Source organism: Theropithecus gelada, chromosome 1, assembly GCF_003255815.1.
Source record: "Theropithecus gelada isolate Dixy chromosome 1, Tgel_1.0, whole genome shotgun sequence".
NCBI classification, from domain to species: Eukaryota; Metazoa; Chordata; class Mammalia; order Primates; family Cercopithecidae; genus Theropithecus; species Theropithecus gelada.
The window spans coordinates 79,323,542-79,340,187 of NC_037668.1; the positions used below are offsets into that span (position 1 = coordinate 79,323,542).

Below are 16,646 nucleotides of genomic sequence, written 5' to 3' on the forward strand. Positions count from 1 at the left end.
AGAGAGAGAGAGAGAGAAAGGAAAGAAAGAAAGAAAGAAAAGAAAGAAAAGAAAGAAAGAAAGAAAGAAAGAAAGAAAGAAAGAAAGAAAGAAAGAAAGAGAGAGAAAGAAAAGAAAAAGAAAAATTTGCTCCTTTTACAAAATGTCACCTTAGTGCTCCATCAGAGACTTTCTACAAAGCCAAATGGGCCAGAAGTTAAACTCAGGGAAATATATTTCCAATATCCTTACAATCTAGTCAGGTAATTCATCAATGAGTAAACAGAATACTGATACATAATCACAGATATTTTTAAAATCCAGATTCAAGTGGGTAGATATGATTTTTTAAATCTACTTTTTGTGTATGTACATACACATATACATTATACATTCCCCATACACAAAACTCTCTGAAGTCATTTCACTTGTGGCCAGAATACCCATGGCCATGCCAAGGCCTAATTTTTACAAATTTACTTTTTTTAAAAAAAACAAAAAAACAAAAAAAACTAAAAGATATTCTAGATTCTGGATTTTTAATTAAACTACTGGGTTTCTGAGAATATGAACAAGCATTTACATTTGAAAAAAAACAACGGCCATTCATCAAAGGTTCACATGGCAACAGAAGTTTGTATACAGTTTAGAATCTTTAACTTCATTTATTAAAAAGATAAACTTTGGGAGAATGTGTGTGTCCAGGAATTTATCCATTTCTTCCAGGTTTTCTAGTTTATTTGCGTAGAGGTGTTTATAGTATTCTCTGATGGTCGTTTGTATTTCTGTGGTGTCAGTGGTGATATCCCCTTTACCATTTTTTACTGCATCTATTTGATTCTTCTCTCTTTTCTTCTTTATTAGTCTTCCTAGAGGTCTATCAATTTTGTTGATCTTTTCAAAAAACCAACTCCTGGATTCATTGATTTTTTTTTGAAGGGTTTATTGTGTCTGTAACTCCTTCAGTTATGCTCTAATCTTAGTTATTTCTTGCCTTCTGCTAGCTTTTGAATGTGTTTGCTCTTGCTTCTCTAGTTCTTTTAATTGTGATATTAGGTTGTCAATTTTAGATCTTTCCTGCTTTCTCTTGTGGGCATTTAGAGCTATACATTTCCCTTCACACACTGCTTTAAATGTGTCCCACAGATTCTGGTATGTTGTATCTATTTCTCATTGGTTTCAAAGAACATCTTTATTTCTGCTTTCATTTCGTTATGTATCCAGTAGTCATTCAGGAGCAGGTTGTTCAGTTTCCATGTAGTTGAGTGGTTTTGAGTGAGTTTCTCAATCCTGAGTTCTAATTTGATTGCACTGTGTCTGAGAGACAGTTTGTTATAATTTCTGTTCTTTTACATTTCCTGAAGGGTGCTTTACCTCCAACTATGGGGTCAATTTTGGAATGAGTGTGATGTGGTGCTGAGAAGAATGTATATTCTATTGATTTAGTGTGGAGAGTTCTGTAGATGTCTATTAGGTCCGCTTGGTGCAGAGCTGAGCTCAATTACTGGATATCCTTGTTAACTTTCTGTCTCGTTGATCTGTCTAATGTTGACAGTGAGGTGTTAAAGTCTCCCATTATTATTGTGTGAGAGTCTAAGTCTCTTTGTAAGTCTCTAAGGACTTGCTTTATGAATCTGGGTGCTCCTGTATTGGGTGCACATATATTTAGGTTAGCTCTTCTTGTTGAATTGATCCCTTTACCATTATGTAATGGTCTTCTTTGTCTCTTTTGATTTTTGTTGGTTTAAAGTCTGTTTCATCAGAGACTAGGATTGCAACCCCTGCCTTTTTTTGTTTTCTATTTGCTTGGTACATCTTCCTCCATCCCTTTATTTTGAGCCTATGTGTGTCTCTGTATGTGAGATGGGTCTCCTGAATACAGCACACTGATGGGTCTTGACTCTCTATCCAATTTGCCAATTTATCCAATCTGTGTCTTTTAATTGGAGCATTTAGCCCATTTACATTTAAGGGTAATATTGTTATATGTGAATTTGATCCTGTCATTGTGATGTTAGCTGGTTATTTTACTCATCAGTTGATGCAGTTTCTTCCTAGTATTGATGGTCTTTACATTTGGCATGTTTTTGCAGTGGCTGGCACCAGCTGTTCCTTTCCATGTTTACTGCTTCCTTCAGGAGCTCTTGTAGGGCAGGCCTGGTGATGACAAAATCTCTCAGCATTTGCTTGTCTGTAAAGGATTTTATTTCTCCTTCACTTATGAAACTTAGTTTGGCTGGATATGAAATTCTGGGTTGAAAATTCTTTTCTTTAAGAATGCTGAATACTGGCCCCCACTCCCTTCTCTCTTGTAGAGTTTCTGCCGAGAGATCCACTGTTAGTCTGATGGGCTTCCCTTTGTGGGTAACCTGACCCTTCTCTCTGGCGGCCAAGACTAAACCAGGAAGAAGCTGAATCCTTGAATAGACCAATAATAGGCTCTGAAATTGAGGCAATAATTAACAGCCTACTAACCAAAAAAAGTCCAGGATCAGATGGATTCACAGCCGAATTCTACCAGAGGTACAAGCAGGAGCTGGTACCATTCCTTCTGTAACTATCCAATCAATAGAAAAAGAGGGAATCCTCCCTAACTCATTTTATGAGGCCAACATCATTCTGATACCAAAGCCTGGCAGAGACACAACAAAAAAAAGAGAGAATTTTAGACCAATATCTCTGATGAACATCGATGCAAAAATCCTCAATAAAACACTGGCAAACTGAATCCAGCAGCACATCAAAAAGCTTATCCACCATGATCAAGTGGGCTTCGTGTCTGGGATGCAAGGCTGGTTCAATATATGCAAGTCAATAAACATAATCCAGCATATAAACAGAACCAAACACAAAAACCACATGATTATCTCAATAGATGCAGAAAGGCCTTTGACAAAATTCAACAGCCCTTCATGCTAAAAACTCTCAATAAATTCGGTATTGATGGAACGTATCTCAAAATAATAAGAGCTATTTATGACAAACCCACAGCCAATGTCATACCGAATGGGCAAACACTGGAAGCATTCCCTTTGCAAACTGGCACAAGACAGGGATGCCCTCTCTCACCACTCCTATTCAACACAGTGTTGGAAGTTCTGGCCAGGGCAGTCAGGCAGGAGAAAGAAATAAAGGGTATTCAATTAGGAAAAGAGGAAGTCAAATTGTCCCTGTTTGCGGATGACATGATTGTATATTTAGAAAACTCCATCGTCTTAGCCCAAAATCTCCTTAAACTGATAAGCAACTTCAGCAAAGTCTCAAGATACAAAATCAATGTGCAAAAATCACAAGCATTTCTATACACCAATAACAGACAAACAGAGAGCCAAATCATGAGTGAACTCCCATTCACAGTTGCTTCAAAGAGAATAAAATACCTAGGAATCCAACTTACAAGGGATGTGAAGGACCTCTTCAAAGAGAACTACAAACCACTGCTCAATGAAATAAAAGAGGACACAAACAAATGTAAGAACATTCCATACTCATGGATAGGAAGAATCAGTATCATTAAAATGGCCATACTGCCTAAGGTAATTTATAGATTCAATGTCATCCCCATTAAGCTACCAATGACTTTCCTCACAGAATTGGAAAAAACTACTTTAAAGTTCATATGGAACCAAAAAAAGCCGGCATTGCCAAGACAATCCTAAGCCAAAAGAACAAAGCTGGAGGCATCATGCTACCTGACTTCAAACTATACTACAAGGCTACAGTAACCAAAACAGCATGGTACTGGTACCAAAACAGAGATACAGACCAATGGAACAGAACAGAGCCCTCAGAAATAATACCACACATCTAAAACCATCTGATCTTTGATAAACGTGACAAAAACAAGAAATGGGGAAAGGATTCCCTATTTAATAAATGGTGCTGGGAAAACTGCCTAGCCATATGTAGAAGGCTGAAACTGGATCCCTTCCTTACATCTTATACAAAAATTAATTCAAGATGGATTAGAGACTTAAATGTTAGACCTAAAACCATAAAAACCCTAGAATAAAACCTAGGCAATACCATTCAGGACATAGGCAAGGGCAAGAACTTCATGACTAAAACACCAAAAGCAATGGCAACAAAAGCCAAAATAAACAAATGGGATCTAATTAAACGAAAGAGCTTCTGCACAGCAAAAGAAACTACCGTCAGAGTGAACAGGCAACCTACAGGATGGGAGAAAATTTTTACAATCTACTCATCTGACAAAGGGCTAATATCCAGAACCTACAAAGAACTCAAACAAATTTACAAGAAAAAAAAAACCCCATCAAAAAGTGGTTGAAGGATATGAACAGACACTTCTCAAAAGAAGATATTTATGCAGCCAACAGACACGTGAAAAAATGCTCACCATCACTCGCCATCAGAGAAATGCAAATCAAAACCACAATGAGCTACCATCTCACACCAGTTAGAATGGCGATCATTAAAAAGTCAGGAAACAACAGGTGCTGGAGAGGATGTGGAGAAATAGGAACACTTCTACACTGTTGGTGGGAGTGTAAACTAGTTCAACCATTGAGGAAGACAGTGTGGCGATTCCTCAAGGATCTAGAACTAGAAACACCATTTGACCCAGCCATCCCATTACTTGGTATATACCCAAAGGATTATATATCATGCTGCTATAAAGACACATGCACACGTATGTTTACTGCAGCACTATTCACAATAGCAAAGAGTTGGAACCAACCCCAGTGTCCACCAATGACAGACTGGATTAAGAAAATGTGGTACGTATACACCATGGAATACTATGCAGCCATAAAAAAGGATGAGTTCGTGTCCTTTGTAGGGACATCGATGCAGCTGGAAACCATCATTCTTGGCAAACTATCACAAAACAGAAAACCAAACACCGCATGTTCTCACTCATACGTGGGAATTGAATAATGAGAACACTTGGACACAGGGTGGGGAACATCACACACCAGGGCCTGTTGTGGGGTGAGGGTAGGGGGAGGGATAGCATTAGGAGATATACCTAATGTAAACGACGAGTTAATGGGTGCAAGCACACCAACATGGCACATGTATACATATGTAACAAACCTGCATGCTGTGCACATGTACCCTAGAACTTAAAGTATAATAATAAATAAATAAATAAAATAAAAAGATAAACCAAAAATCCCATTTACACTATAAAATAAAAGAAACGGGTTAAGAATTTTAAAAGTAAGTCTAAACATAGACTCAAGTTCAATCAAGTTTTGGTTACTGAAATAAGTTACTCTTAAAAAAATCTATACTGAAATTCAACCCACCAAGTTAGAGTCTCTCTTTAACTTCATTTTTATTTCTTCCCATTCAAAAAATTAAACACAAAGCAGACACGGGGTCTTTAAAACAAACAAACAAAAAGCATTTAACCCAAGGGGGAATGGGCAAGAATTTTACAGGTAAGTCTTGAACAAAAAGATTCCTATGTTCAACTCAGTTTTGATTATTTAGTAAAATAAGACCTAAACTTGTATTATACTGCAACAAACCAAAATCCTGGCAGACTATAAAGTGCCATAGGCCAAAAGGACTGATCATATAAATAAGTACATTATCTTTATATTTTATTATTTAAGAGGATACTTTAAAATGTTCAGATCTTAGCTATGTCACTACTGCAAAAGTATTTTTTTAGTTACTTCAATTTTCAAGGAAGAATGATACCAGCTCTCAAAATTCAGTTTTGTAAAATATTGATGCTTATAAATAAATAAAAACAAATCAATGACTTGCAGTTGTAGTTACACTGGCTATCTTGCAGTAATTATAATTTTAAATAAAAGTACAAATTGTGTTGCTCTATTTATTAAAGTACAGGGATAAAAAAAGATTTATCTGAAGAATTCTAACCAAAAGAATACTAGTTATTAATATTGAACAAAACTGGAAGAAAAATACCAAAACCAAAAGAACGAAATTAACTGAGCAGAATCTAGAATTTGAGTCACAAAAACATGTTCTAAGGTCTTCTGGAATTAGAACATGAGGCGGGGCCAGGCGCAGTGGCTCACGCCTGTAATCGCAGCACTTTGGGAAGCCGAGGCGGGCAGATCACGAGGTCAGGAGATCGAGACCACCCGGGCAAACATGGTGAAACCTGGTCTCTACTAAAAATACAAAAAAAAAAAATAGCAGGGCGTGGTGGCAGTGCCTGCTACTGGGGAGGTTGAGGCAGGAGAATGGCGTGAACCTGGGAGGCGGAGTTTGCACTGAGCCGAGATCAATCGCGCACTACACTCCAGCCTGGGCAACAGAGCGAGACTCCGTCCCAAAAAAAGAAAAAAGACGAAGAAAAGAAAAGAACATGAGGGGGAAAGAAAATTAGTAAAGATAATCTAAAGGACTCATTTTGCTAGAGTAAGGATTGAAAATCTTGTTTTCAATATAGGAGAAATAAGTTCAAGTACAGGAAATGGGGCACAGGGTGAGAATCCCTTATCCAAAATGCTTGGGACCAAAAGTGTTTTGGATTTTTTCGGATTTTGGAATATTATCTTTTTTTTTTTTTTTCCAGATTTTGGAATATTATCCTATCTTGGGGATGGGACCCAAGTCTAAACATGAAATTCACTTATGTTTCATATAAACTTTATATATATAACCTAAGATAATTTTATATAATCTTTTTAACAATTTTGTGCATGAAACAAAAATTTTGACTGCAACTTATCACCTGAGACCAGGAGTGGAATTTCCCACTTTGTGGGTCATGTCAGTACTCAAAAGTTTCAGATTTTGTAGTATTTCGAATTTTGGGTTTTCAGATTAGGGATGCTCAATCTGTATTAACTATTAATGAAACAAGACATTATAACAAAATTTCCACATTAACTGGGAGGCGGGGTAAGGGAATGAATCACAACTTGATAATAAGCAACAGTAAGAAACAGAGAAAATAAATATGTAAAATAAATACGTAAGGAAGGGAAAATCAAATCAATATAAGTGCTGTTACTGTAAAAACTAATTAGGCAAAGCATTAAAATATAGAAATCTACCATTTTCAAGAGACATACACAACAAACATAAGAAATATCAGGTAATTCAAACAAAGAGGGAACAGGAGAAGCAGTATTAAGATCACACAAGCTAGAGTTTAAAACTAGGAAAAAATTCTGAAGAATATGGATACAGGGAGAAAGCAAATGTGCAAAATGGTTAACAAGCAAATCTAGGAGAAGATAAAGGGGTGTCTACTATTTAAAACAAAATTCAAGGTAGTAATTTATTATTCAAATGTATTTATTATTCAAAAATTATTCTTTATTAATAAAGTTTTTTTTTTCCTTTTTTTTTCCCCCAAAAAGGCCAGTTGCCTGGGAAAAGGCTCCAGGCATATAAGATAAATTGTGTTTATTCATTTACCTTAGCATACACTACTATTTATCAAATGATGACAGTACTATTCTCCATCTATTCTATTTTCGTCTTGGGCCAGAAGAGGTGGCTCATGCCTGTAATCCCAGCACTTTGTGAGGCCGAGGCAAGTGGATCACCTAATATCAGGAGTTTGAGACCAGTCAGGCAAACATGGCGAAACCCTGTCTCCACTAAAAATACAAAAAATTAGCTGGGGGTGGTGGTGCATGGCTGTAATCCCAGCTCCTCAGGAGGCTAAGGTGGAAGAATCGCTTGAACCCAGGAGGCAGAGGCTGCAGTGAGCCGAAATGCTACCACTGCATTCCAGCCTGAGTGACAGAGTGAGACTCTATCTTTAAAAAAAAAAAAAAAAAATTTGTCTTTATGAGAAAAAAATTCCCTCATTACATCATACCACTGCAAAGATTTTACACCAATATTCTTACCACAAAAACAATTTATGAGAAGTTTATGTGTACAGTTTGACAATGTTTCAAAGTATATCATCACAGAAATCTCTTCAATATGGCCCCATTCCCAAAAGCATCCCACAAACAATGGCTCAAACCCTGAAATGCGGCTGAGATAACGTCTGTCACCACTGCGAGGGAGTATCCTTTATCATTTCCCAACTACTACACAAATTAAAATTAAAAAGACTAGGGACCTGTGACCACGAATTCAAGTCACTTTAAGTTTCTGTTTCTGCATTTTTTAAATGTAATATGTATCCTGCCTATTTCATTTGGCTCTTGTGGAAAATGAGGAAAATTTAAGGAAGGGCCAAAAACAAAAGAAAAGGAAGGACAAAGAGAAACTAAATAATCAATACATTTGAAGCTGAGTGTGGTGGCTCACGTCTGTAATCCCAGCACTTTGGGAGGCTGAGGCGGGCGGATCACCTGAGGTCAGGAGTTCAAGACCAGCCTGGCCAATGTGGTGAAACTCTGTCACTACTAAAAATACAAAAATTAGCCAGATGTGGTGGTGCACTTCTGTAATCCCAGCTACTTGGGAGGTTAAGGCGGGAGAATCGCTTGAACCTGGGAGGTGGAGGTTGCAGTGAAACAAGATTATGCCACTATACTGCATCCTGGGCGACAGAGCAAGACTCCATCTCAAAAAATAAAAATTAAATTAAATTAAATTAATTTGATATAATGAATTTATAAAACTCTAATATCCTCCAAACAGATATACTGCCAAATCCATGGACTATATGTAAAAATAGGTCATAAACTTGGCAACAAAGAAAGCCTTAACTAATTTTTTTTAATTAGACATTTTATAGACTACATTTTTCTAGTTATAATCCAATCAAGTTGAAAGTACACATCAAAGTAACAAAAACCAACCAAACTTAACCACTTTGAAATTAGGAAACATATTCCTAACCAGATAACAAAAGAAAACTAAAAACTATCTAAAAAGCTGTATAAAGAAGAAAACTTTGTACCAATATCTATGGAATCTCGCTAAACCTGTATTCAAGGGTAAATATATCCTTTAAATGATTTCAGTATTATAGATAATGAGAACTGAAGAAACATAATACTCATCTCCAAGAAATTTAAAATAAAAAGAATAAGAAAATATAACAAGGAATTAAAAGTTAAACATCATTAACTTAAAAGTTAAAACATAATAGAAAGGATAAGTAAATTCAAAAGATGTTTTTTCTAACAGATCAAGAAACTAGACAAAATCAGATTAAGTAAAAAAAAAACAAGTGAGAGTATTCTCAAGACTTGGCATGAATAAAGAGAACAACCACAAAAGAGAATATCGCAAATTTGTAGCAACAAGTTTGAAAGTAAAAGAAATTAACAATTCCTTACCAAAATAAAAAGAAAATTTGACAGTAAAAGGGAAATTAGAAATTTACCACTGATGAATTCACAGCAAAGTTTTATCAAACCTTTAAGGAAGAGGTGAATACAATCCTATTTGGAATTAACTATTCAATTACTAAGATGACATGTCTTCAGATAAAATGTCAAAACTTTTCTGCTTTCACAAATGAAGTGAAACTCAAGTGTTATTCATGTTTCTTTTCAATGAAATAAAAGGAAATGTGAAATATGGGGGATACATTTGAAGCAAAATTATTCCATAATAGAAGCAGGTGCTAAGATACCTGTTCAGGTTGTGATACAAAAGATTACTTTACAGTAATTACACAAAGTATATGTTCCTGTGTACCTTAAAGCCAAATAAAATGAAGATGGCAAACCACACATTTTCTGTTACCCATTTGTTTAGAAAATAAATTCTATGTAAGAATGTTCAACCAGTCGGGCACAGTGGTTTCATGCCTGTAATCCCAGCACTCTGGGAGGCTGAGGTGGGCAGATCACTTGAGGTCAGGAGTTCGAGACCCTGATGGGAATATAGATTTCCTCTAAGGATGAACTAAAAGAGGAAATTTGCACGTGAGAAAATCATTAAGATAGTGAAGATGTTGAGAGCATTAGATTACTTACAACTGCAAACTCATCTCTGTCAAGCATTCCATCATGGTCAATATCACTCAACTCCCAAACCTTAAAAAGAGGAGAATTGAAAAAGATTAATGTTCTTTCAGTTCATGTGCTACTTGAGGGCAGGGAAAGAAAGTATACTAGTTAGGCATGGTGGCTTATGCCCATATGGCCTCCCAGCACTTTGGGAGGCCAAGGCAGGAGGATCACTTGAGCCCAGGAGTGTGAAACAGCCTAGGAAACATAAAGAGATCCTGTCTTTACAAAAGATAAAAATAAAAAAATTAGCTGGCATGGTGGCATGCACCTGTAGTCCAAGCTACTCAGGAGGCTGAAGTAGGAGGATCCCTTAAGCCCAGGAGATCAAGACTGCAGTGAACTATGATATGCCACTGCACTCCAGCCTGGGCAACAGAGCTAGACCCTGTTTCTTCAAAAAAAAAAAAAAAGGATACTGTTGAGAGTTAAAAGTAGAGCTAGAGATAAGCAAGTGTCTGGTCATAATTGCCTTGAAAGGAGTTTGGGCTTTATTCTAAGTGCAATGGAAAGCTACTAAAAAGTTACGTTTAAGTAATAACAACAGTGTATTTATAGTTTAGAAATTCCACACTAATCACACAGGGGAGAAATAGTGGGAAACAATACTAAAAAATGGCGTTTAAATCAGTATTTATTGAGCACCTAAAATCTATATAACATCGATCCAGTAGTAGTACTAATATGGTGATATGGTGGTTGTCATCATCATAGCAGCTAGCATTCAAAGAGTATGTAGCAATCATGGTAAAAAGTAGGACTTAACATACATTATCACATTCAATCCCTACAATTCTATAAGCTGAGAATTATGTCCCTTTTAAAGATTAGAAAACTTAGACATGGCTTTCTAATGACTTGCCCAAGGTCACACAGCTAAGAAGTGGTGCAGCCAGGATTTGACCCTATGTAACCTGCTGAAGCAGGGAATTAAAGAAAGGGCAGCCGGGTGCGGTGGCTCACACCTGTAATCTCAACGTTTTGGGAGGCTGAGGCGGGTGGATCACCTGAGGTCGGGAGTTCAAGACCAGCCTGAATAACATGGAGAAACTCCACCTCTACTACAAACATAAAAATTAGCTGGGTGTGGTGGCACATGCCTGTAATCCCAGCTACTCAGGAGGCTGAGGCAGGAGAATTGCTTGAACCCGGGAGGCAGAGGTTGTGGTGAGCCAAGATCACTCCATTGCACTCCAACCTGGGCAACAAACGCTAAACTCTGTCTCAAAAAAAATTTTAAAAAATAAAAAATAAAGAAAGGGCAAGAGATATAAAGAGAGTAGATAAGGTTTGAAATATGCAGAGGATTATGGAGAAATCACTGTGGAAACAGTACAAGAGTGACTGGCAGTACAGAGAAGCCCAGCTGAAGCTGGTAAAGATAAATTTACAGCAACACCAATCTTACTACACCTGCTCAGTAGTCCACATGCACCAGAGAAGGCAGATAACTTACTTCACGCTTTTTCATCAGGCAGGAGAGACAGAAAAATAACATGGCAAAGGGGGCTAAGGATAGACATGAAGCTGTAGACCAAAAGACAGGGGAATAAACTTTTACTTTTACAGGAGGAAAATAATTCATGGCGAGGGATATTGGGGATAGTTGCATAATAATGGAAATGTAGTTAATACCACTGAATTGTACACTTAAAATTGGTTAAGATATTAAATTTCATATGTATATTTATCACTAAAAAAACTGAAAAAACGGGAAAAGTAAAAAAGTCAGATTTTTTTCTTTTATTTTTTTGAGACAGAGTCTCGCTTGTCGCCAGGCTGGAGTACAGTGGTGTGATCTCAGTTCACTGCAACCGCCGCCTCCTGGGTTCACGTGATTCTTCTGCCTCAGCTCCTGAGTAGCTGGGACTATAGACTGCGCGCCACCATGCTCGGCTAATTTTTGTATTTTTAGTAGAGACGGGGTTTCTCCATATTGGCCAGGTTGGTCTCGAACTCCTGACCTCATGATCTGCTCGCCTCAGCCTCCCAAAGTGCTGGGATTACAGACGTGAGCCACCGTGCCCAGCCAAGAAGTCAGATTTAAAGGTCTTAGTAAAACCGGTCAAAGAATTAGTCTTGCAAGTTTCTGGAAAAGAGCTCTATAAAGACGGAAGTACAAGTTACAGAGTGGAATTTACGGTTTCAGAGATAAAACTATTCCTTACAACAAGACACCATGATACAGCCACAGAGTAAATGGCAGACATAAAATACTGATGGTCTCTAGAAATTAACTCAAGCAAATAGAAGGGCAAGAGTATACAGCACAAACTAAAAAAGGACCTACTTAAGGGGCTTACATATGTAATTAATTTCAACCACTCATTTTTACAGGGAATAACCAAATACAGAAATAAGCTGGCAATAATTTTATATATTAAGTCAGAAAACAAAAAATCCTGTAATGATACAACTTTAAAATAAGATTTGTACATTTTTAACAAAGAGCTATACATGCTCCTAGTATTATAGATATAAAATTAAAACACATAAAAATTAAATTTAGGAGTAAATAATATCTTACTCTTCCAAGGATATCCACAGGTAACTTAGAGTTGAGCAACACTGGTTTCACTTTATCACCAGATAAAAATCCATTCACTGGGCTTAAACTATCAAAAATTGCATCATATTTGGCCTTATCTTCATGCTACAATAAAAAACAAAATCACAAGTTAACTAATAGAGAAAAGGATTTAACTACAGTTATAAAAACCAAGTCCTTAAAGAATAGACTACATATGTTTTTAAACTATCTTTCAGAAAACATTTTTCACTTTCATCAAAATACAATATTCATTGTAAAGATATGCAAGAAAAAAATACACAGGAAACAGTAATTTCAAAGTGACTTTACCCAAGAGTCTAGTGTTGCCCATTGTTTTTGTAGCTGGAACTCCATCTTTATTTTCCAACTATTGGGTTAGAATCAAAATATTTCAGAGGTAGAAGGGCTTTGAAAAACATCTAGTCCAACCCTCTCACTTAAATAGACCAACAGCAAAAAAGTAACTTTTATAAGAACACACAGCTAATTAGTGACATTCCATGACTCTCTAAAGATGATATGAGGTACAGTTCAAATAAATTTAAAAAAAAATTTTTTTTAAAAGGAGTCTCGTACTGTTACCCAGGCTGGAGCGCAGTGGCGCTATCTCGGCTCACTGTAGCCTCCACCTCCCGGGTTCAAGCGATTCTCCTGCCTCAGGCTACTGAGAAGCTGGGATTACAGGCGCCTGCCACCATGCCCAGCTAATTTTCTTGTACTTTTAGCAGAGATGGGGTTTCACTACATTGGCCAGGCTAGTCTTGAACTCCTGACCTCATGATCTGCCCACCTCAGTCTCCCAAAGTGCTGGGATTACAGGCGTGAGCCACAAATAAATTTTTAAAAATAAAATAATTACTACAGGAGTAAACATCAAGATTTCTCCATTTTTCCCAAAGCAATATTTCTTTTTCTTGTCAATAACAAGATATCTCCTAAAATTTTAAGTTATTTGAATAACATGAAAAACTATTCTTCATTATTTGCCCAGTCAAGGCCATATTCCCACACTTTTAAAACTTAGTGCACAGTCCACAGCATACAAAGACATACAAATAAAAATGGTTTTCAAAAAAACTGTACACATTTATCAAAGCTCATTTGATCTGCTATAGTATAAGCATTTTCAGATTACAAGTTTTAAAAATCTAGTACGATATGATTTGGCTCTGAAAAATTATAATGCAAAATACCTATTTCTAAAAAGATTTCATAAAGAATTGTTTGTTAAGGTGTTGTGCTGTGGGGAAGGGAGACGGATTTGTAAACCCCAGAGCGAGGTTCTGCCTAGTCAAGGCCGCTGCTGTGCGGAGACCCCCGGGTGAAGCTACTGTCATCATGTCTGACCAGGAGGCAAAACCTTCAACTGAGGACTTGGGAGATAAGAAGGAAGGTGAATATATTAAACTCAAAGTCATTGGACAGGATAGCAGTGAGATTCACTTCAAAGTGAAAATGACAACACATCTCAAGAAACTCTTAGAATCATATTGTCAAAGACAGGGCGTTCCAATGAATTCAATCAGGTATCTCCTTTGAGGGTCAGAGAATTGCTGATAATCATACTCCAAAAGAACTGGGAATGGAGGAAGAAGATGTGATTGAAGTTTATCAGGAACAAACGGGGGGTCATTCAACAGTTTAGATATTCTTTTTATTTTTTTCTTTTCCCTCAATCCTTTTTTATTTTTAAAAATAGTTCTTTTGTAACATGGTGTTCAAAACGGAATTGAAAACTGGCACCCCATCTCTTTGAAACATCTGGTAATTTGAATTATAGTGCTCATTATTCATTATTGTTTGTTTCCATTGTGCTGATTTTGGGTGGTCAAGCCTCAGTCCCCTTCATACTACCCTCTCCTTTTTAAAAATTACGTGTGCACAGAGAGGCCACCTTTTTCGGGACATTGCATTTTCAGGCTTGTGGTGATAAATAAGATCGACCAACGCAAGTGTTCATAACGACTTTCCAATTGGCCCTGATGTTCTAGCATGTGATTGCTTCACTCCTGGACTGTGACTTTCAGTGGGAGATGGAAGTTTTTCAGAGAACTGAACTGTGGAAAAATGATCTTTCCTTAACTTGAAGCTACTTTTAAAATTTGAGGGTCTGGACTAAAGAAGAGGAATATCAGGTTGAAGTCAAGATGACAGACAAGGTGAGAGTAATGACTAACTCCAAAGATGGCTTCACTGAAGAAAAGGCATTTTAAGATTTTTTTAAAATCTTGTCAGAAGATCCCAGAAAGTTCTAATTTTCATTAGCAATTAATAAACCTATACATGCAGAAATGAATACAACAGAACACTGCTCTTTTTGATTTTATTTGTACTTTTTGGCCTGGGATATGGGTTTTAAATGGACATTGTCTGTACCAGCTTCATTAAAATAATATTTGTAAAAATCGTACTAATGCTTATTTTATTTTAATTGTACAGAAATAAAAAAGAAAAAAATGCCTAAAAAAAAAAAAGAATTATTTGTTTTAGAGTCATATAGAAAATACATAGTTAACCAGAATTTTCAAGTAAGAAATAATACCAGTGGGGTAAACTATCTTTTAATCAAATATTTTAGTTAATATAGGATTATGACATCACCATTTTTCTTTACATTATAACAGATACACGATTAGATCAATACTGTCACAAAACAACTGACAGAGCCGAAAGATTCCTCAGAAACACCAGTAACATCATCTCCCCTACCTTTCCTTAAACATATATATGAAAGTCTAATGCAGATAGCAATATATTTCAGAGGTAGAGAGAGAGTGGATAGGAAGCAGTGAAGGGGTGAGAGAACAGTTACAAAGTTTACTTACTTTTACAGCCCATGGGAGCTCAGCTGCAGAGGTTCCACTGATTAGCAAAGGACTACTGGTATCATGCTACAGAGGAAAGCAAAGCACAAGAAGAACTGAAATTCTCACATCAAGAAGCAATGAATAAAAAATGGTTTTTGGATTTAAATATATTCATACAAAATGCTAGATCTCAATGCACATAGGACACTATTTTACATTTACCAGACCATCTAAGTAACAATGAGACAAAGTGATTATAATACCGTATTTTTACTGTACCTTTTCTGGTGTTCCTTTTGTTTTGTTTTTGAGATGGAGTCTTGCTGTCACCCAGGCTGGAGTGCAGTGGCGCGATTTCGGCTCACTGCAACCTCCGTCTCCCGCGTTCAAGCAATTCTCCTGCCTCAGCCTCCGAGTAGCTGAGACTACAGGAATGCACCACCACAACCGGCTAATTTTTGTATTTTTAGTTGAGATGGGGTTTCACCATGTTGGCCAGGCTGGTCTTGAACTCCTGACCTCAGGTGATCCACCTGCCTCAGCCTCCCAAAGTGCTGAGATTACAGGTGTGAGCCACCGTGCCCAGCCCCTTTTCTGTTTAAATACATAAATACCATCATGTTACAACTGCCTACAGTATTCAGTACAGTGTGGTATTCAGTGCTGTGTTAGTTCCTAGGCTAGGAGCAGCAGGCTATATATCATGTAGCCCAGGTATGCTGTAGGCTATACTATCTAGGTTTGTACACTCTGATGTTTGCACAATGATGAAATTGCCTAATGATGCATCTCTCAGAATGTATCCCTGTTGTTAAGCCATGTATGACTATAATGCAGGTAGGCAACAAATCCCTAAATTAACCTTCTGACTACATGCCTAAACATAAAAGTGGAGAAATTCTCTAACCTTAGTAGAATTAAATTCTTAGTATGCAGACCAAAAACTTTTAAAATGTTGAGTTTAAAAACAAGCAACTAGTTACTGGGAGGATCACTTGAGCCCAGGAGTTCAAGGTAACAGTGAGCTATGATCGCAGCACCATATTCCAGCCTAGGCAACAGAATGAGGCCATCTCTTAAAATTTAAAAAAACAAAAAACAAGCAAGAGGAGCCATAAAATACCTGGGGAAAAAAAGGAGTGAGGTGGGGAGAACTAGGCATACTAGATTTAAAAAACATGTCACCAAATGTGATAATTAAAACAATGTAACATCAGCATATGGTACGGATAAATAGATAACAGGTAAGAACAAAAAATATCCAGTAAGCAATCAAAATACGTATGAGAATTTAGCACACAATTGAGGTGGCATTTCAAAGGGAATGAAGAGACAGGAAGTGAAGGATGGATTATTTAATAAACTGTATTGACTATACTTTCTGTAGGGTAGCCATCCTGAAAAAATATAAAATTGAATCTA

At 36.8% G+C, this 16,646-nt stretch overlaps 1 protein-coding gene and 1 pseudogene across 1 annotated transcript in view; one reads left to right on the forward strand and one right to left on the reverse strand.

The window, feature by feature from the left end:
* EPS15 (epidermal growth factor receptor pathway substrate 15) overlaps positions 1-16,646 on the reverse strand; it is a 162,046-nt gene that overhangs the window by 89,942 nt on the left and 55,458 nt on the right. The window contains exons 6-8 of the mRNA XM_025397201.1: positions 15,243-15,308; positions 12,394-12,519; positions 9,834-9,893 (exon numbers count right to left, since the gene is read on the reverse strand). Of these exons, the coding sequence (XP_025252986.1) occupies positions 9,834-9,893; positions 12,394-12,519; positions 15,243-15,308 (252 nt within the window). The remainder of the gene's footprint in view (positions 1-9,833; positions 9,894-12,393; positions 12,520-15,242; positions 15,309-16,646) is intronic.
* LOC112631748 lies at positions 13,663-14,083 on the forward strand (annotated as a pseudogene).